This window comes from Adiantum capillus-veneris, chromosome 14 (genome assembly GCF_014529385.1).
Source record: "Adiantum capillus-veneris isolate H3 chromosome 14, ASM1452938v2, whole genome shotgun sequence".
NCBI classification, from domain to species: domain Eukaryota; kingdom Viridiplantae; phylum Streptophyta; class Polypodiopsida; order Polypodiales; family Pteridaceae; genus Adiantum; species Adiantum capillus-veneris.
The window spans coordinates 111,087,279-111,110,043 of record NC_140944.1 but is presented as its reverse complement, the minus strand read 5'-3'; the positions used below and the strand labels follow the sequence as shown (position 1 = coordinate 111,110,043).

Genomic DNA, 22,765 nt, shown 5'->3' with positions numbered 1-22,765 from the left:
AATCCGAGAAGCTAGAAGAACTGTCAGAAGAAGAAGAAGAAGAACTGGGTAGGTCTTCAAACTTGACGCGCTTCTTCAATTTCTTTGCCTTGTCAAATGTCGACCGACGACCCAAATATCCCAGGAAGTCAGTGCCTTTCTTCTACTTTTTGCCGTGCTTTTTGGCTTTCTTTTGCGTGTCAAAAAGCTGAGCAATCCGTGCATCAACCACGTTCTCCAGTTTCTTCTCCGTATATTTCTTGGAGGCAGAAGGTTTCTTGAGAGCGGGTTTCGGGAGTGGTGTTGTGGTTCTCTGCCACTCCATCTATACCTCTTCCAAAGAGGTCTGGTTCATATATTTTGCCATCTTTGGATCCTTGGCAAAATTGAGCATCATCTTTGTTGCATCGCCAATCAATTGACGACGCTCCATCTTTCTTTGCTCCGCCTGAGTAGGCCGAGGCGGGCTATACTCTCTGTCTGAATCTTCGTTGTGATCCCAGCCCGCATCTCCAAATGAAGAGGGAGTCGACTGATCATTGCCTAAAGCCATAGGTGCCGCGGAAAAAAAAAAATTCGGGGATCGGATTTCCCATAGAAGAGAAATCGGCCGTGCTCTGATACCACTGTAACAGACTTGGACACTCCAAGTCAAGAATCAACCGCGACAGCACCAAATAACCACTTCAAAACAATTCACAGATCACAATAGATTTGCACTGGCCCGGCGGAGTTCCGTGCCTAGAGATATTGGCCCCAAAGACTGGCGCCCCTTTCGGTATTTCTTTTTATATTAATCAATCATCAAAGTACAAGAGAGCGGTTAGGGTTTCACTCTCAGACTCTGCGTCCAGATGCTCTGAGAAGTGAGGCCCTCACCACTAATTTAAAGGTTACAAGGGATGCCCAAAAGCAGAGCCCCAAAAGCTTCAAATCAAAAGCAATTGCTCTCTCTCTCTCTCATAGAGAGTCAAAACATGAAAGCAAAAGCATTCTCTCTCTCTTTCTCATTTAAGTAGAGGAAAAGCGAAATTTGCGTCGCTCGTCATTTTCCAAAAAAAAAAAATTTAAAAAAAAAATCAGCCTCCACGATTTCCGGAAATTAGGGTTTCTGGCAGAAATTAGGGTTTGCAGGAATTTTAGGGTTTCTGCTGTCCGCCACGTCATCACTTTGTGACAGTATGACACACCCGTCCACCCTTCGCATGGACCAACCGCCGCAATTGCTATGATCATCCTCTTCCATCGCTCCAACCGAAGAATGTTGAAGGAGAGATTGCATTCAATCACCGTGCGGGCAATCTCTATTTCCGCGATTCTTTCTCTCTCCTTGAGGAAAGACAAGGGGCCGGAGCATCCACCCACCGATTTCGCAAGAGAAGTTTGCTTTGCCATCTTCGGAGGCCGGCCACCATCACTTGAAGACCCCTTGGACTTCTTGGACTTCTTGGAGGAGGCACTACCATCACATAAGGCCGCGGTGGCACCGGTAGCCATGGACATAGTTGGAGAGGCCTCTTCCTCCGAATCGGAGCTATCAACATCCGGTGACACGAACTCATCCGAGGTGACTCTACCCTTGCGTGTCTTCAATGGAAGATACTTTCTCTTGCATTCCGCAAGGATATCTTCGGGGATATTAGGACATGGCCCCGCTTGTCCTCCCATCTTTGTCAAGTGGATGATGAGACGGGTGACGGAAGAGGTCATACCTTTTGGGCAATATTTGCACCACCACTTGCAAGAGTTTTGCTTGCCCCCCACCCGCTCAAAATATCGGCAATGCTTCTCAAAGGCTTCATGAAGAGGAGGCGGCATTATGTAGTATGTAGCTAGTAGCTACTAGTATGATGTATGATGTATCAATAGATTAGAGAGAGAGAGAGACCCAAGGAAGCTTGAAGGAGAGAGACAGTAGACCCAATGGAGACTCGAGAGCTTGAGCCCACTTGAGAGCTTCAATGGAAGCACATGGATGATAAGAGGCTAGAGCATTGAGAGGCTTAGGGCTAGAGCTTGTACAATGTAGCTTGTAGTTGTAGGTTGTGTTGGATAACAAAGGGGAAGGGTTGCTTAAATAGGAAGAGCCTACAGGAAGAGCATGTGGCAATGGGCATTGGGCAATAAGCATGGCAATGGCCCATGGGCAATGGGCATTGCATTTGGCTTCAAAACTGCCCGTAAACGGCTCCAAAAGGCCTACGCAGTGGACGCTACAGACGGTCAAAAAACTGCCAACGGTCATAAACTACCGAAAAAAATGGCCAGACAGAACGAACGGAACAAACGGGACGGGACGAGACCGGCCGGACGGAACGACAAGTTCCGTTCGACGTACGAAAACCACCCTGTCACCGACATAGAGCTGCACCCAGGGTTGTTCTCGTTCGGCGGACGGAACGAGGCGTACGGTGGTGTCCGGTGGCGTCCCGTCCGATCAAGGCGTCCGGTGGTTTTTTAATACATTTGACCGGTTTTTTAGTCCGTTGACTGTGCTTTTTTTGGGAGGTTTTTGGGTTACCTTTTGGCATAGGATCCCTCCCACCTAGCCTAGGATTCCCTCCCCCCACATCCCACATGCCCTGAGCCTCCTCTCTCTCTCTCTCTCTCTCTCTCTCTCTCTCTCTCTCTCTCTCTCACACACACACACACACACACATTGCTTTGGATTCCATTACTCCTCTCTCTTCCTCTCCCTCTCCCTCTCTCTCATTGCTTTGGTCCTTCACCTTGGATTCCATTAGGCTCCCCTCTCTCTCTCTCTCTCTCTCTCTCTCTCTCTCTCTCTCTCTCTCTCTCTCTCTCTCATCTAACTCTCTTGTTCAAGGGCAAGTATCTACACTCTAAATCTATATATGGATGCCCTCTTTTTGTTCTTCTCCAGTATGTTCCAACTCAAGGCTCAAGCTCACGAGTCATTCTCAAGCTCTCTCATGAGTCATGAGAGATTGCTCAATGGCTCAATGAATCCAAGATAAGCCCAGATTCACCCTTAAAGGAAAGTGCAAGGTATAGACCCATGGTAGTCACCCACAAGACAATATATTATATAACCATCAGCTCCATCTTGCATAGTATTGACTAAATACCACGACATCCCCACTGTGATAACCAATTGTCTAATTGTCCCAAGTGTAAAATCTAGGATTAAGAATTGCATGTTTTTATTTTTGAACGTACGTAACCATGTCGTACGACATAAAATTTTCTAGTTCGATGAGTACCGTACGTCTTTGTACGTGGACAAAACGTACGTGACCGTACGAGACCACCCTGGCTGCACCTTACATTGGTATCAAAGCTTTGGCAGTGTTCTGTATCACTCAAGAAAAGAACCACAGAATTGTTTTTGCTTGTTGCAGTCACACGTAACCCAAGTCCACTTGGGCGTGTCGATTCCTAATCTTGTTTTAGAAGAGTGACAGGAAACCCAAGAAAGAAGGGCTTGTCCAACCTCCCCTTGTGCCTCTTTTCACTCATTGAGAGCGGACCGTGCACTTAACGGCCAACCAATCGACGTGAGGTGGAAAAAAGCAACCTGAGCACAAGGCCGCCAAGGGGTGCGCCCGCGGAAAAGAGCAAAACTCGGGTGAAGAGAAGATCCTTCTCTAACACAGATTGCAAGCAAAAGAAGAACCTCAAGACCCTCAAGAACCAAGAACCAAGATCCCCAAGAACCCAAGTTCCTCGTGAACTACAAGAACCCACAAGAACCCAAGACTTCAGTGGATGGTCATCACTCAAAGCAGAATGGATACTTCACTTGGAGGTGATGAGAATGATAGAGGCGAAGAAGGATTTTCCTCACCATGCGGTTTTTCTGACCCTTCCCCATCTATGCCAAAGATTGCACCAGAACCTATGAAGCTTATTGACAAGAGGATGATGGACAAGGAGTTCACAGAAACAATGGCAACCATAGATCGTGACTACAAAGAAACAGTGGCAGCCATAGAGCGTAAGAACGACTTGGAAGAAAAAGAAAGTCAAGCCAAATTGGATCGCGAGAACAAAGCAAGAAAAGCAATGGACGACCGACACATGGAAGAGATGTTGCGACTCTTTTGTGCAGGCACAGTTTGCACAGAATCAGGAAAAGGAGACTCTCTCAGTCTCTTCTTTTGCAAAGCATGATACACAGGATTTGCATGATGATAAGCATGATGATTTGAATGATTATGATAAGCATGATGAATTGCATGATAATGATGAGCATGATGGTTTGCATGATGATCAAGATGTGAATTCTCACAAGCATGTTGATTTGCATGAAGATGACGTGATTGTTCACAAGGATGATGGTTTAGTTGATTACTTTTCTCGCGAAGCTAACCTCATTGCAGATTCGATCAATCACGAACAACCGGTCTTGGCTCTCGAGCCTAGGTCCAAAGAACCCTTACAGGAAGTACTATATGTTCGAATGATTCGTCAGCACGCATTGTTCGAGTGTTTCATTCGTGATCGTTTCTTGTATTTGAGTCAGCGTTTTTATGTGATCCCTTTTCCTAGGCATGACATATTGTACGTTGAGCACGTTTCACTCATGAATGAGCACGGATGTATGTTGATTATTCATGAAAAGCTGAAAAGTATGCATTCAAGGGAGTCACATTCCATGTCTCTTCCTTGGCACGACACGATTGTAGAAAGAGCACAAGAAAGTATGAGCACCAAGCATGGGCATTTCCGTTGTGAATTGCCACAGTTGATTGCTTTAGATCATAAGAGAAAGATTCGATCTCATTGTTTGCGTGTGTGTGGTGAACGGTTTGGCACTCCATCTCTTTATTCATCTACATTGCATGCACAATCTTTGAGGAAGACGAGATTTTTTCCACTCACTTTACATGGAATGGGTATGTTCATGTTTTTGTGTTGGAAGTGGTTTCAGGAATTTTCAACCTCGGAGATTCTTGAAGAAGGAAGAAGCATGAGTCTAGATGAAGTTGAAGCATCGAAGGAGCCTCAAAAGACTTTCTGTCGCTTTCGGCGCGGCCCAGAGAAGCAAGCGTTGCAGATCTTTATGAAGTTCAAGTACCACACGACCCACACATCAGAGTGGGCCGGCGAAGAGTCCCGTCCAAAATTCCAGATGATATTGGCGATCTCCCTCGACGCCATACAGTTCGGTACCAGTATCTCACTCTGAAAAGGAGGGGATGTCACGTGACACATCTAACCCTATGTGTACGTGGACAAGCTACAGCATGACCACGATTCAGTCAGTCAAGTCAATCTAGAATAGGAAGTGATCTGGCACTTTTGTGAGTCTGTTCGCAGACCGTGCATGTCTAGACACTTAGAGTAGATGCATATCCTCTGGTTGCACACAGCATGATCATCAGATTTCCATTAAAACCCATCAGATTTTATCAGGAGCATTTTCCAGTGCATTTTTCCTATTTTTGACATTTTTCACTTAATATTTTTAAGTGACTTTTGTTGGAAAGTAGGTAGGGCAAATTTGCTAAGTTTGTATATAAGCAAACCCAGCGCTAGCACTTTCTAGCAGAAGAGGCAGCAGGAGCACACGCTCAACAGGCAACTTCTCAACGGAACCCCCAAGAGGCCTAGCGTTTTTGCATCACAGCAGAAGGCTAGCATTTTTGGACCAGATCAGCCAGCGTTTTTGCATTGGCAACAACTTGAAGACATCAAGAAGCAGAAGACTCCCAACGTTAGCAGATTACCCACAGCCATACCATTTTCAGCCCTAGCGTTTTTGCATCAGCATCACACTTCAACGTTTTGCAGATTCACCGCGACGGAACATCAAGAAACATCAGCGTTTTCAGTTTTCAGCAATTAGCACTCGCAGAAGAAGTCCCGAACCTCGCATATCTCACCTTCCCGCAGCAGTTCCTCGCCGCACGGTCAGGTTCCGCAAGGTTTACAGTTTCGGCCCGGAAAACGCAGATTTCAGCATCTGCGTTTTCAACGCGTCGTCGTTGCATCGTCGTCGTCGTCATCGACATCGTCACCAACATAGAGTCAGAATTCAGCAGATAAAGATTTTCAGATTTCAGCCCGTCTCATCGTCGTCCTCATCGTAGTCGACATCGTCGGCAAGTCCAAGCATTGTAGAGATTTGTGCAATCAAAAGTAGACCGCTCTCGCCATAGAGAGTGGGGCCTTCGGAGGAGGATTTGACAACTTCCCGGTGTCGTATTCTCTTCTCTCTCTATCTCTCAGTCTCATGTACCTTCATTCACAATGTTCACCACTTTGTTTGTGTCCATTGCACTCTCTCACTAAAGGAACAGAAGGCTCTCCCTTCCGTAAGTAAAAGGAACCCTTGAGCACAGTCTCATCTTGAGCAAAGTTCAACATTCATTCCGTTGCACCTTACATTGGCATACCTCTAGCCTGCTCATTTTCAGCCCTTTCCTCATCAAGTACATCATGTACATCTGCATCAGTAATAGGCTGATCTGTAACATTTTCGGAAACCCCCATAGGCTGTACATTTGCCTCAATGGAATTCACATTCGAACTTCCATATGGCCACGACACCAAATTTCTAGTCAACGGCAGTTGTCGCAACTAGCTTCATCCAAGGAGAGGCTTGTGAGCATTAGAGAGAGACAAACGATGCGCCCTACAAATGATTTAGACCCATGTGTTGCAAATGAAGTTGTCAGTGTTCAAACCTCGGGGTCAGAGTTGAAGGCATATGCATCTAGCAAGGAACCAATCAAACTTATCTAAAACACTATGGATGAGTGCATCAAATCATTGTTGTTGACCAGATTATGAACAAGATGTGTTTCAAAGTTCATTGTCTAGGAAAGTTTGGATGTGATGTCACAGTTCATGAATGGGGATCAGTGGACGTAGTGTGGTCTACAGTTCAATTTTCTACGAGGCAGACGGTGCTCAAGATGGCATTCTTTTTAGATAAAATTTTGGAGGTAGTATAATTGAGGCATACCCAATTGGGGGCCTCGTATGGGGTGCCCATAGTAGCTTCTTCATTGACTTGGTCTTCCTACATATGTCCACGTTAGAGTTGTTGTTGACCGGATTATGAACAAGATGTGTTTCAAAGTTCATTGTCTAAGAAAGTTTGGATGTGATGTTGTCACAGTTCCTGAATGGGGATTATTGGACGTAGTGTGGTCTACAATTCAATTTCTACGAGGAAATTGGTGCTCAAGATGGCATTCTTCTTAGGTAAAAAGTTGGAGGTAGTATAACCAAGGCATACCCAATTGGAGGCTTCTTATGGGGTGTCCATGGTAGCTTCTTCATTGACTTGGTCTTCCTACATACGTCCATTATGAGCTGGAGAGAGGGTGTTAAAGTTGTTGTTGACCGGATTATGAACAAGATGTGTTTCAAAGTTCATTGTCTAGGAAAGTTTGGATGTGATATTGTCACAGTTCATGAATGGGGATTATTGGACGTAGTGTGGTCTACAGTTCAATTTTCTACGAGGAAAATGGTGATCAAGATGGCATTCTTCTTAGGTAAAAAGTTGGAGGTAGTATAACAGAGGCATACCCGATTGGAGGCTTCTTATGGGGTGTCCATGGTAGCTTCTTCATTGACTTGGTCTTCCTACATATGTCCACTATGAGTTATAGAGAGGGTGTTAAGAGTTATAGAATCTAAAGTGAATGGCCCAATGTGACCCCAATATTTATTTTGGCTTTAGGTATTTAATTTACTTATCTGTCAAGTCTCGGGTAGGGCAATTTGCTAAGGTGACTATATAAGCACACCTTGCCCCCATTGTATAGATCATCAATTCATTGCCAAGATTCATTGATCCAACACTCTCTCTCTCGTGTTCTCCCTGCTTTGGCATCGACGATTTTGACAGAAGAGACCATGGCAGAGAGGATGAAATTAAAGAACATAATCACAGGGATGTAGTGACCGGAGGACTCGTAGAATTGCAAGGATAGATACAATAGATATGCTAGCAGTAACGACAATGTTGAGCATACAAACTCCAATAAGAGGGATCGAGATGATTAAACATCAATTACTGATCACAAAAGCATCGCACGGAACAGCAGCAAGATGATCACAATCCAACATGCAAACAGTTAAGGACAGGCGGTGCTGTGAAGAAAGGCGCCCTTTGATCTCAAGCCTTGAACTTGGGACTTGTCATGCTGTGATGAAGGTCTCCCTTTGGTCTCAAGCCTTGAACTTGAGGCTTATCTTCTCAGTAATGCTGGTAGCTTCTCTCTTTCTCTCTCTCTCTTGCAGTCAATTGTCTCGACAAAAGGCAGTAGACTAGGAGATTGTTTAGCCTATCCAAGGCTAATGCAGTAAAGGAGAGAAGAGGGGCCAATATGGACTAGGTAGTAGGGAATAACCTCTATAATAGCATGATGATCTGGCAACAACAGACAGTAGTGCTCCATCAGGCCCGATCTTCAAAGATCAACATGTCTCATGATTTGACTCCTAGGCAAGTTGACAAAAAAGTAACATCACCACGAATCATGATGCAGTGCGGCAAATCTCTCAAAAAATCCATGATGTCGATGCTGGCTAGGAACAATAGTAATAGTCTACACGTGGAGAAGACCAAGCACCTGCACGCTTGCACATCGGCTTGAAATGTTGAGGGCACCTATGTGTGACATTACGCCAGAGCGTGATTGGAGTCTTGAGATGAGCTGCTGGCAACCATTTATTCCTGAGTGCAAAAAAGGGTATGACACTAGATTGCAAGTCACTAGTGGGATCGCTAGTAGCCATGCTGCAAATCAAGAGCTGGCTGGTGATTGAGGCAGACAAGTATCAGGTTAGGAGTTTTGCGTTTCTTTGCACTACAATATGCTATTTGTAAACAGATTGTTTCTGACTAGTACTGAAGCACATCAACACATCAATACTAAACCATATCAACGAATTTCTTTGGCAAGGCCAACCAAGCGCAAAACAAGTTCTTGTATGCGGTCATAAAAACAGCCAAGCCGCATAGAATACCTGCTTCCGCCTGCGACCGGCCTCGTCCCTTCTTGCTGCGAACAACTTGCCAACCTTCGTCCGCCATGTTTGCGCTTCAGATCCAACCCCGCACGTGTCTTCGTCGCTGCGTTGTAGCGCGCGGGTATACAAAGCATCCACCCCGAGAACCTAAGAGCTGCGATATTTTTACATTACTTACATTAAGGCTGTTTACACACCTTCCGCCCAAGCTTGGGCGTGAAGACGTGGAATCCAGCCGGCACAACACGATTGGCAGCGCAAAATGGGCTGCGGACAAGAACGTAGGCTGCCAAGACTCCCTGCCCAAGCTTGGGCGGGGAACGAGCTGCTGACAACGCTTCCTGCAAGACACGTCGAGCCAATACGCTGCCGATTAAGTCTGACAAGTTGGAGAACGCGATACCTTCAGTGTGTAACACCTGCCTGTCCGTGCGCAGAAGTGATGGGCAGGCAGAGACTCAGTGTGTATCCAGCCTAAGTTCGTTCCGCTTCTTCTAGCATTTTCACCTTTGAGTGTCCTTACAAGTGCTATCGGATAGATGCAAGAGGTCCCTTAGGATTGTTCCTAGCATACGAGCAGTGGTAGTTTCAATCCACGACTTGGCGTACAAGCAGTCGCAACTCCATAGTGGCAACAAAGGTATGTATACATGTGTATCCATCACACGCATACGAAGGTTGACATCACTCATCTATTAAGAAAACATGTGGCTAAAGCAATTTTGCGGCAAGCTAGTTGAAGTGGGCTACTAACTTGGTGATTGAGTAGATGTCTCGTCCGAGTGTGCAAAGTAGAGGACGTTTTTTTCTCAAGTTATAAGAAAACCGTACGACTAGTTGAACTTTGCATCATGACATTACAAGCTGCATACCATATGGTCCACGTCATACAAAAGTGTCATAAACAAGTATGGCGGAGAGTCAGTACTATGTCTCCCCTTAGATTGTAAGGAACAGAAGATGTTTACTGCCTCATAATTTAGTTGTGTGGTCCAAGAAAACGCATACACATGAGATATGGATGCAAATGACGATTGGTGGACCCAAGATTTGAAAAGTGACCCTCATTACATTAGCATCTTGTATATCACCGCGGACCTTCAAGATGCAAGATGAGATTTTTATTCTTCTTCTTTTTTTTTATTTTCTATTTCTTTCCTCCTAGGTATGTCTAGCTGACTGCTTTTAGGGAGGGTGGTCAAAAGCATGCATTATATATCGTTCCCCTGATGGCTAGAGGTATTTATGCCTCTAGCTTACTGGGAACAAGGGTCCTTCATGAGTCCTTGCCCATTATTCAAAGCTCTAATCCTACTCCAGGCAATGAACCACTCAAAGTGTTGTTGCCATTGTTCCTTGGCCTTGCTAGACTTACGTGCAGATGAAACACTTGTTTGTTGTAGAAAACGAGTGGGTTGGTTGTAAAAAACACTGAATCCTTTTCTTGAAAAAATACAAGTGAGAAAGAAAAGCCCAAGTAATTAGACACAGCTGTTAGGCCAAGGGCAGGGCCAAGGGCCAAGACAGACATGAGGTCAAGGGGCGCTATATTTAGGGGCTAGGAGTCTATATATGGCACAGTTGGGTGGAGAGTTGCATGGTCCAGTCCCCCGCAGTCTTACATTGGTATCAGAGCAAGGTGGAGAGGAAGCAGGGGGGAGCCATGGAAAAAGAGAAAGCATGGCCTTCTCTCTCGCTCTCTCTTTCTCTTTGGGCGAGCTTCCAAGGAAGGGAAAAGCTTAGCTATGGCTACATGTTTAAACGTGGCATCTCTTTCTCTGTCTCGGGCTTTGAGGAAGGAGGAAGGAGGAACGAGCAACATGCAAAGGCATGCAAAGTCGGGGTTGCTCAATCGAGAAAGGGGTAATCGAAGGCAGCGTGTGTATGCCAGCTCGTGTCGGGAAGGGGCAGATTTTCGACCATCTCAGAAGCGCCTGGGGTTTAGCTTGATGGATGCGCGCCGAGATCCGTAGTGTTTTTCGCTTCTGCAGCACTGCTCGAATCTGGCCCATGCACGAGTGGTGTCTTCCTCTGCTCCTGCGCAGTCGGCAGCCGCCATGGCGCCATAGGTTTCACATGCAAATTGTATTTTTAGATTTTTTTTATAAAAAAAACAAAAATTGGCACTTTCTTTTGGCCGCCCAAGGGAGGGTGGCCTAGGGTCATCCTAAGCACCCCCTCCCACGCAGGGAGGAGGTTGTCTGTGATGTGCAGGATTGCACAAGATCGCCATGACGCCGCAGGTTTCAGAGATTGCGGATTTACGTGGGATGAGACCCTTCAATTTCCCGCTTGGCAAGTACGAGTTTCCCGTGTTTTGGGAATTGAATTTTTCCACAAAGTCGTGGTCGTCAGCTACAATCGGCAAGGTGCCAAAGGCCGAAAAGCCATGTAGCCGACAAAGGGAATTGAAGTCCGCATTCCCTCAGCTATGGCATCATGCATGTTCTTGCAAGTGGTGCGGTATGCTACCGTAAGAGGAAGCTACTGCAACCATAACGCTTGCAAGGGGAATCCAAACATGCACAAAGACAGACACGGTTCTGAGTGTAAGTTATGATGGTATGGACGCAAAGCTCCAAGGCAAGCTATATCTTGGCATGCATGATGTTGCAGATTGACACCGTGGTAATACAAGTCGTCACGCAATTCATGAGGTATGCAATTGTTTTGTGTTTTTGATTCGGATGTGATTGCTCATTGTGCCATGCACACGAGGTGTGTGCGCTCTAAACACTCAAAGTATTTAAGCATTGATTTTGTTAAGCATCACTGATTGGTTGGAAGACCCAGTCAAGCATGGCTTGAATACAAAATCCTTTCGATCAAAAGCCATGTTGCAGGGCTAGCTCCTTGTCGCCGCTTCTAGCAGACGGCGAAGAATACTTACCATGCAGTGGTATTCGCAATTCCAGGTACACCTTGCAACTGCAATCAAGTTACATATCTATTGCAGGTACTTTCATGATTCTCCATACAATGTCATTTTCGACACGATCGATTCGTTGTTGCCATGATAGCTATATCATGGCAGGAACATACGTTGGCTATGAGCACAACAGCGTGTCTGTGAAGCAAGGATTCAATTTGTGGGGGGTTCGACATGGCCGACTCCTTGTCACTGTGTCTAGAAGCGGACAGAGGACGTTTGCCACACATTACTAGCTAATTTCAGTTGAACTCCCTCGACAAGGTCGACTCTTTTTGTCCTGCTATCTGTATGTCAACAACCGCTTCAGTTGGCTATCAGCAAGGCTTCAATTTACGCATCTTGCATCGCAACTGCCCACGTTTGGTATATGCTATGAGCATACAAACTTGGGAGGGATTTGACACTATGCTTGAAGGATCTTTCATGGTGTACATGATACAAGAGGGCGTACGAGCATACGCGACAACTCTCTCTCGCACGGAAGATTTGGCTACGAGCCACCTTTACGCGAGCTTTTCCTTTGGAATTTCATGACGACTGGTTGCAACAACAACTACCAGGTTAGCAAAGTTTAAGTTTTTCTTGTTTTATTTTCCATGTTTACACTTTACTTGGCAATTACTGTCATTGTGCAAAGCAAAGTGCTTTGGCAATTTTACATGAAGCACGGCTTCTCCCTTGTGCCGAGATACTGCCATTGACTTGGAGTCAAGGGCATTGGCACACAAGTTTGAGGAACTGGAAAAATAGGAAATATTAGCTCACACAATTCCTACCAGTTTACACTGTGCAAGGCACTTATGGTTTTGGTTTTCACGTTTGAGGCCATCACTCTCGGCAAGGTATGCTAGCGAGATAGATTCGATTCTACCATTTCACGCATTACACTTCCGCTAACACACTCCCAAATCTATCAAGGACAGAGTACGGATGGATTGTTGGTTGTTATCAACACTCAACAATACTAAACAGAACCTAAAATTTTGACTAGATTCACCGGCAAGGTGCCACTTTCAAGTCATCCTCATACAGTCACGACCCTACATGGTAGATGGTCAAGATTTAACTTGTGTTTTCTGTTGCCTCTCTCGATGAGAGCATCGAACATGCAAATTGTGGAATGCTTATAGGATAAGCTGCATTTTGGGCATAAGATGTCTCAGAGCACACATTCTGGGCACACACCCACTAGAAATTTAAGGAAATTTCCTCAGCCCAGCATGCTCTTCTTTTCGTTCTCTCTCTCTCTCTTTAAGGGAATAATGAAAATCTTCTAAAAAGCTTTTGATACGTGTTTTGCTAGAGAGTCAGTCTGAGTCAAGGTGCCCTAACTCTTAGCTAGCACGTGGCTAAGATGTTACTCAAAATTAGTCTTCATCGATTCGTCCATTGAACACTAATTTGCACACGGGCTATGAGCCACGCAGGCTAAAAGCCATTGTTAAGCCAAGGGTAAGACCCAACTATTGGCATTCTTTGGGTGATTGTTTTCATGAGTGAACAGATCTACCCAGGGAAGTATACATCGACGTTAATGGACAAGCAAGGGTCTTGTCATTTAGGATGTTTCTAGTGTCATTTTTGCACTACATGTTTTCAGTGTGACACTCCAGTTGGGTTTTTGATAAATCTTCAACTCGCAGCAGCTGCTCTATACAAGGAAGTATAGATGCAGCAATCAGTTGCGACAGCATGGCTGTCCACAAGCGCTAGGCCGTTCACTTGTGTGGATTTCTCGCTCTCTCTCTAGCACTACGGAGTGTCTATGGACATAGTGTTTTGGGGTACGACCCGGCGGGTAACTGCTACATCATCCCATAGGTATTGAGGATCACAGTTGATCTGCCTTGAGGATCACAGTTTGATCTCTCCTAGTTAGACTTTCAAGGAAAGAATTCCGCGATCTACCACGCGGTAGCAGACAAACTCAACTTTTTAAGTTGATTCCAATCAGTATGTACACGGTTAACTATGTTGGTTACCGTTAACTGCTACTTGAGCAGTTTCTACAAAGGGTCTTACCAAGGGGTTTGACTACGTAGATTTTAACCAAAGGGGTTGGATTGCGAAGGAAACACCCACGGTTCCCAGTGCAATACTGTTTGTTTGTTCAGGTAGGAGATGTGATCCTCTCCGTTTGCGTACGAGTAAGTGAACATTACGTTCAAATCTCCAGGTACGCATCTATTGATTTGGTGTTATTCCATTTTTGGTATGCTTTGCTTGTTTTTTTTTCAAGACGTATAAGTACGCTTGAATGTTGCAAAGCCATGCCAAGGGCATGTCGGCACAAAGTATTTTGGGCCAAGTGTCCAATCTACCTTTCTGCCTTATGCTGTTACGAACCTACTTGTAGGGTTCGATTTGGCACATGTTGTCACATGGGAAACAACATGGTCTAGGAACTCAAGGAGTTTGGTTTAGCCAGTGTGGAGCAGGATAATGAGGGTCCCTCTCACTCGCGTCGCACAGTGTTCGTAGTTACCTCCACACACACGTACAACTCGTACTTGATGGATGTCACTTTTCCTGGCATCCTTACTTGAGACATATTCCAGATGTGGAGAATATGAGTCTCTGGGACTGACATTGGCGCCCAATTCGAAATGATGTGTCGCGACGAAGTCCCTAGGTGCTGGTCGCATCCGTTCATTAGACCAATTGACGCACACAGTATCAGGAACAATTTTAGTGGCCAAAAATTGTCGGGTACTAAGTACAGACTTGTTGTGATTACAAGTGCTGTGAAACCACCTTAACAGAGGGTCGTTTCTACATATAGCAAAGTATGCTACGTTCATGAGAATGTCTCATGGTTGGTTCCTAGGTGTGACCGGGTTGTCACATTCTATTATGGTCCAACTTTTGCTGCAAAGTATGCTACGTTCATGAGAAGGTCTCATGGTTGGTTCCTAGGTGTGACCGGGTTGTCACATTCTATTATGGTCCAACTTTGTTGCAAGATTTTCACGTAAGTATCGTGGAAAGTCTCGTCATGGAATTGCGGTTTGGATATGTTTGTGTTAAATGCATGCACACTAGGTGTTATGGGCCCTAGTGTTTAACACAAATTTATTTGGAGCGGCATGCAAATCCATGGACTTTATTCTTTCTGCACCCTTTTGCATTGCTAGTGCAATCTCTCTTGCAGATTTCGTATGAGTTTACACCCTGCCATACAAGGTGATGCCTGAGTATGGATGTTAGTGATTGGTTGCTGGAACCTCCAATCTACCTTCAACCTAGTTGGTTGTCTCCATTCCATATCGAGTATATGGCTGGATACTCAATGGTTGAGTCATAGTTTGTCGTCAGTCCTGGAAGACTGTCTGTAAGTGGTTGGGGAAAGTACCTCACTCTTACTGCTGTTACTCATCCCACGTTGGATGGGCAACTTACAAGTATTCTATTTATTACTAAAGGATATGCTAAGCGCATACGTTAGTAAACCGTGCTAAAGGATCTGCTAAGAGCATATGTTAGCACAATGCATTCTGAATAGGTGATTCTCTCCTTATTCTAGAATTTGCTTAGCTTAGGTTTTCAACTTTGAACACCTGTTGTGGTGGGGTTGGATACCGATAGTTTCATAAGTCAAGGACTTAGTAGGTGTGCTGACAGAGTATGTTGGCATGTAACCTTTGTTAGGGGTGAACATGTGGTTCTGTGTGTTCCAAAATGTTCAGAAGTCTGACATGAGGACACTCCCTATTCTATCTTTCAGTAGCTATGAGCTTTTCAAGATACTCACATGAGTTATCATGAGTTACCATTTAGATACGGGTGGTTGCAAAAGGACAACAATGTTGAAAATCAAGATGTTGCTCTTGGTTTCATTGAACCTCCTCACTGCACCAGGTATCGGTTATATGGACAATTGGACCGTGTAGAGGATGCCAATAAGGAAAACATCAGTGTTCTTACGAAGATACTACCACTTGTGTTTTCGAGGATGAAAACGCTTCTCCAAGGGGGGAGTAATGTCAGGCCAAGGGCAGGGCCAAGGGCCAGGACGGACATGAGGTCAAGGGGCGCTATATTTAGGGGCTAGGAGTCTATATATGGCACGGTTGGGTGGAGAGTTGCATGGTCTAGTCCCCCGCAGTCTTACAACAGCTGAGAGAAACCAAGCATCCCATCCATTCCATGCATCTCATGCAAACGTTAGACCTTCACAAAGAAGAGGTTGGATAAATTTCATCAGGCTGGCAATGTGTTGAACATCAAACATACTCCTAAAATTTCTACATAGAATATAGGCATCACCCATTCCTAACTAGGCATCACCACACATAGTAGAAAGAGAAACAAAGAAAGATACCACCCAAGAGTGTGTAGCAACTGAGAAGGAAGTTGAAGCATCAAGAGATGCCACCTTACTAGACAAGGTAAGTCAAGGTGGCTTGGTTGTAGATGATAGTAAGTCTCTAGTCTTGAGCAAGGTAGGCACTGAAGTGGTCAATCAATGGTGTTGGGTAGTAAGAGTCAAAAGATATAAGGTTGTGATCAAGACTCGCCAAAGAAAAAGGCATGCAAATAGGAGAAAAGATAAAAGAGAGAAGGAAGACGAGTTGTTTAGCATGGTTTTGCATAAGAAGGAAGACGTACAAAACAAGGGGGAGGGCTTTGAAGACAAAGGCCTAACATAGATCAAGAGTAATGTAGCAAGCTAAAGGCACCCTGCATGAGGAATGATTTATCGTAGGTCAGTAATCAACAAGTAAGTGTGGTTGGAGGATTGGGGTCAGTAATCAACAAGTAAGTGTGGCTGGAGGTCGGATCATGTTCAAAGGGTTGAACAATGGGATAAGAATCATTACCATGAAGTGGATGATGTCTCCTCTTGTTTTTCACCTTTCTTTAAGAGGCCTCCCTCATCTACTATCCCCAAACTACCGTGATCCATCATCGCTTTAGATCTTGATGCTACTTCTTCTTTAGGCTCTACCTTCTTATCTAGAATAGGTAGAGTTGTGGTGCATGGTTGACCAGATGAGTTTCCTTATGGCCAACGAAATTGAGAGACTCTCACTGTCCTGATTGCACTTGATACGAGGGTAGTACTCACCATGTGTCTGCCTTCCTTGAGCTTAACTTGCCAGAGGGATCCTTCCTTGTTCTTCCAAGTGGGTTTTCAAGCTTTTTAGTTGACTGACATTCTTCATCAACGTCGACGCTTTTCAAATATTTCTTGGACTTGTGATCTAAGTGAAAACTCTTCGGGATGGTAACTACAAAAACACAACTTTTCTCAGTTTCCTTACTTGATGGTGTTGCCAAAAGTTTTTGCTTTTCCTCCATCCTTTGAGTTATTCTTAGTGCCTCTTCAAATGTACAGAGAAATTTACCACCTACTTTAGCTTGGAAGGTAGGGTGCAAACTGCCAAAGAAGTAATCCCTCTTTAGAAAATCCAATGCCCTCTCACCTTTATCCAGCAAGGCAAAACAATTTTCCGAGAGCTTGAGAAATTTATTCTCATATGCCTTGTAATCATTAGGAGAACTCTAGCAAAATTCTTGGAGTTTCCTCCAGATTTTGCCTCGCGAGTCTTGATGCTGATAGTTGCTAAAAAAGGCTACCTTCAATCTCTGCCAATCATCTCTTACCTCTAGAGAGAGCATCTCGTACCAAGCTCCCTCTTGCAAAACTAGAGGAAATACCCTCACCTTAGTAGCTTCATCATCCCGCTCAGATACCAAGAAAACCATCTCTAAATTGTCTAGGAAATCTGGAGCAATTTCACCCGTCATCCTGTAGAAATTAGGGAAATCCATCTTAGGTGTTGACAAGGCGATAGTTCCACCATCGGCCTCTAACACTTGCTGAAGTTTACATAATCCTCCAGAGTAGGCTTAAAACACACTGGACGATAAGAGTACACTTTGATTGGCCTTCCATTTTGCATGCAAAGCCAACGCTTGTGTGAGAGGGTTTCACTTGAACTCTCTAAGCCTAGAGAGAGTGTAGGTCTACTTGCTTCCACTATAAATGCTTCAGACTTTGTGGCTTGGGCCTTATGGATGATGTGATTGATGACTCTTCGTCGGATGTTGGAGAGAGAACCCCTTGGTGCTACACAAAATCTAATTGACATTGTTAGCGTGCAAACAACAAGGAAAACAAGCGCCTCTATAGATCTGCATGAGTCACACTGTTGGAAAGAAACCCTATATGACGGCAGAAAACACCAAAGTCGAACACCTGTGAAGATGGGCGAGAAATAGCTCTAACTCAAACCATGGCAGTGGGAACACAAATTGAGCGCCCCCTCTTCTCCCCAAAGCCCACGAGTCCTCTCAAGCAAGGCCAAGAAGCTCCATTAACTCCTTTGATACACCATTCGGGTTACCCACTCCCCCCCTTATACCCTCCAATTTTCACATGCTCCCCCCCATGTGGGGTTATTCCATTGCCACATGGCATGCTCTCCCCAACTTCCCCATCTCCAAACCTGAAATTTTTGTTTTGCCCCCAAACTGAGCCATTTTCTCGGAGGCGTAGCGGGTGACCCCGACCACCAAATATAGCGCCGTAAAGCACGGCTTGGAGCTTATTACCCCGGCTAACTCCAAAAATTTCTAAACATGCCATTGCTAAAAAAAACCATCAAGTCGGCCCACTTGCCGTCTTCCCACGTGCATCGGTCACCATTTTTTAAGTGAAAAATTATCCACTTCGAGTGCGTGTAACTTATGATGTCGGAGTCCGATTTGCAAGCTTTCAAGCACGGCTAAGAATGCTCATTAAAAACTATTTTTTGAAAGCTCGACCAACCCAAAACTCAACCAATAGCTTGACCAAAACCAAGCCTTTGTACAGGGTTTTTTACACGGACACTTTCAAAGCTGGAAGCACTATGTACATATATATACATGAGGGTGGTCAGCAAGTTTTTTTGGTATCATTTATGGCTTTTGTACTCATCCAAAAAATGCATGACATAACTTGTCAACCCCCCCTAGCCTGCTTGATCATTCATGACAAGCAGAGGTCCCCAGGGTGAACAATTGTTGCAGCTCATCCCCAGAAACCTCATCCACCTTTTGTGGCGCATTCACACTCTTTGTTTCCATTGATAGCATCTCATCTGTCACAATAGTCATCAACCGTGCTAAATACTTCTTGACTCTATAACCATTAACACGGTAGCTATGTAGTGTACCATCTAAGTCAGCCAGTTGATATGTCCCATTATCAAACTTGTTTACAACGGTAAAAGGACCCTCCCACTTGATGTGAAACTTCTTTTGGAAAGTGTGGTCCAATTTACTATTGTATCGCAAAACAAGATCTCTTTTCTCAATTCCCTTATCTTTCATGCATTCATTACCTCTAATCTGGGCCTTTTTACATGTTTCTTGATAGTAATCCAAGGCCAAAAGCCTGTCTAGCTGCAGACATTGTAAATCCAACAACCTTTGTTGCCAAGCATCTTGTTACTCTTCATCTTGCAATGACAAAAACTTGAGTGCAGGGATTTCCACTTCAATAGGCATCAAGGCTTCTTTGCCATAAACCAAGTGATATGGTGAGAATCCCGTGCTAGTTTTTATTGCCGTTCTATATGCCCATAACGCACAAGGCAACTATGAGTCCCAAGTTTTGGCATGTGTTAAAGTCATTTTTGTCAGAATCTTCACCAATTCTCCATTAAACCTCTCATTAAGTACATTGCACTGCGGATAGTAAGGGGTGCTATATTTATGCTCTATGCCAAGCTTCTTGCATAAGAAATCAAACATTTCACCTCTAAACCCTGGCCCTATGTCAGACAGTAACTCCAATGGCACCCCGAAACTTGCAGCATATGTGCTCGTACACAAATTTTCCCATCTCCTTGCTAGTAATTTGTTTGACAGCCTTAGCCTCTGCCCAACGTGATAAATAATCCACCGCTGTCAGAATATACACATTCCTCTTACTTGTAGTGGGTAATGGCCCAATAGCATCGAGGCCCCATTTTCCAAACACCTCATTAGCCAGGATTGTCTTCCGCATCTCGGGTTTAAGAACCCTTTTTCCCATCTTTTGACAAGCCGAGCAGGATTTACACCAGTGATTGGCATCCCGTTGAATACTAGGCCAAACATAGCCTTCTTGCAAGATCTTATGAAGCATAATATTCATAGCAAAATGACCTCCGCAAGACCCTTCATGGTTTTCTTCTAAAATTTTGTAAATCTCCTCCTTGCCAAGGCACATGACGCAACACCAGATCACTTCCTTTCATGTAAAGCATATCACCAATCATTTTGTACTTCCTTGCTCTTCTCATAAAAGCATACTTTTTAGATGAAGGCAAATCTTCAGGCAAGAGACCGGTCAATAAGAAATCCACCTCTTTTGACAGCACCTCTCTTCCATGATACAAAGGGGCATCCGCTTTCCACACAAACACACAAGTAATCATTGCTTGTGCGGCCTCATGCGCTTCTTCATTTTGAGTCCTTTCGACATGCTACATGCTCCATGCCTCAAACTTTTTGAGTAGCGATTTCACTTTGAAGCATAGATTCTTCAGTCTAGGATTCTTGTTCTTCCATACTCCCAACACCTGCTTTACCACTAACAGCGCATCACCTTTGATTTGCAAACGTTTGATTCCCAATTGTAGACAAATGTGTAACCCGCCTTCAAGAGCCATATACTCCGCTTCATTATTACTCTTGGCATTGAGTTTTAACCCTTGCTTCCTCACAAGATTTCCCTGCGCATCATAAATAACAACCCCACCAGAAGCAGCATCATGACTTCTTCGATAAGAGCCATCAAAATGTAGCAGTGAAGCATTTGATATAGCGGGGGTTTCCACTTTTTTCCTTTGGACCACCTCCTCTTTGACCAAAACATGAGTCTCTTTATAAGTGAGTAAGTCTGCCAAAGTAGCCCGAGTACTCTCTTCCACTAGAAAAGTGAATTGGAACTCTTGCAGCTCAATAACCCATTTCATCACTGCCTTTGATATATTTGAGTTATTGAACAATTGAGGAAGCAATGAAAAACTGGTGAGAAAGGTGAACGGTTTCTGCAACAAGTAATATCTAAACCGTCTACACGCATAGACCATGCTAATCATCACCAATTCAACCTCTGAGTACTCTCTTTCATGAGGAGTTTTCACCCTACTAGCATAATAAACAGGCTTCATATACTGACACTTTTTCCCTCTTTGCAACAACATAGCCCCAATAGCATCTTCTCCAACTAACGGGTTAACATAAAACTCCTTCTCCCAATTAGGGGCTTGCATAACAGGTAAGGTGCTCAACACTTCTTTAACTTTGTCAAAAACATCCTCACAGTCACGTGTCCACTCCAAAGGATCATTTTTTACCACTTGCTGCAAAGGATACAACAGCTGTGACGCCAAAGGTATGAAACGAGATAGATATTTGACCTTCTGAATGAAAGTAGCCAATTGTCTTGTATCCTTTGGGGATGACAGCAATAGCAAAGCTTCTACCTTTCCTGGATCTGCTTCAATTCCATTTTCAGAGATCATATGCCCAAGAAGCTTCACCCTTGGCTGTGCCAAATGACATTTTTTAGGGTTTAACTGACCCCCGCATTCATCATACCTTGCAAAAGTCATCTCAAGTTTTTGAACATGCTCCTTGCGTGAGCTGTACACACAAAAATCATCTATGAACCCTTTGGCAAACTTCCGAAGGAACGGGGTAAGAACCCAATCTACCTTTCTCTCAAAAGCCCCAGGCTCGTTTGTCAACCCAAAGGGAAGGCAAAGAAAGTAAAAACAACCCCATGGAGTGATAAAGGTAGTCTTCTTCTGATCTTCAGGAGCAAGGATAAGCTGAAAGTATCCTGAATAACCATCACAGACGCTATACCTTTCAAAACCAGCCACTGTATCCAAGAGTTGATCAATGAAAGGCAACGGGTAAGGATCGTTCTTGGTCACTGCATTTAACGGCTTATAATCAACATAAACTCTCCAACGCCCATCCTTCTTGGGAGTGACCACTACAGGGCTGACCCACTCAGCATTATCTACTGGAACAATAAACCCTGCATTCAAAAGCTTATCCACTTCTTCTTTTAAAGCATTCATTTGCTCCTTACCCATTCTTCTTAGTTTCTATCTCAATGGCTTGCTCCTTCTATCAACTCAATCTTCACTAGGTCCCCAACAAAACCCCTTATTTCTTGATATGATGTAATGAAAAGATTCGGAAACTTGTCCAGCATCTTCAGGTATTCTTCCCTTTCTTTTTGTGACAAATCTGTACTTAGCATATTTTGAACAAGTCCTTTCTTCACTGATAGCTCCTGCTTGGGCTGCATTAACTCTTGTCCAGCATCTTCAGGTATTCTTCCCTTTCTTTTTGTGACAAATCTGTACTTAGCATATTTTGAACAAGTCCTTTCTTCACTGATAGCTCCTGCTTGGGCTGCATTAACTCTTCAAGCTGCTCCAATCGACTTGACACATTTATATCCTCTGAAATTTGCAGCACTTCACCATCTTCTTTCTCCTCTTCATTTAGTAACAAAAAAGACGCCTCACCCTCGTCATTGGAACTTGAAGTAGCACTACTATCTAAATTCTCTAAACTTCCCTCACTGGTAATTTCAGATTCATCATCTTCAGACACCTCTTCTAATGCCAGAGGCTGTTTGGTAATCATATCAAACATCCTCTTCTCTTCCTTTTAGCTATACACAGCGATTGTGCCCTTGCCCCAATCTTGTATAGCACCAACAGCTCTTAACCAAGGTCGTCCCAATATGAGAGGAAAAGCTCCCAAACCTGTCGGCATAACGTGAAAGTTCACCATAACTTTCACATTAAAAACATCAATCTCCAAACCTTTGACTAGTCCCAAACACAATCTTTGGCATGGTTTGCTAATCGAATCCTGAACCCAGAGCTTCCGGAC

General features: G+C 44.3%; 1 protein-coding gene across 5 annotated transcripts in view; it reads right to left on the bottom strand.

The window, feature by feature from the left end:
• The window catches only part of LOC147442939 (protein argonaute 14-like), a 102,416-nt gene that overhangs the window by 38,419 nt on the left and 41,232 nt on the right, over window positions 1–22,765 (bottom strand). Inside the window, exon 1 of one of the 5 annotated variants that reach the window (XM_086528916.1) lies at window positions 8,932–9,066. The exons of the other annotated variants lie outside the window; for them this stretch is intronic. Coding sequence (XP_086385042.1) covers window positions 8,932–8,998 — 67 coding nt within the window. The 5' untranslated portion in view covers window positions 8,999–9,066. Of the gene's footprint in view, window positions 1–8,931; window positions 9,067–22,765 lie in introns of those variants that run through there. 5 annotated transcript variants of the gene reach the window in all.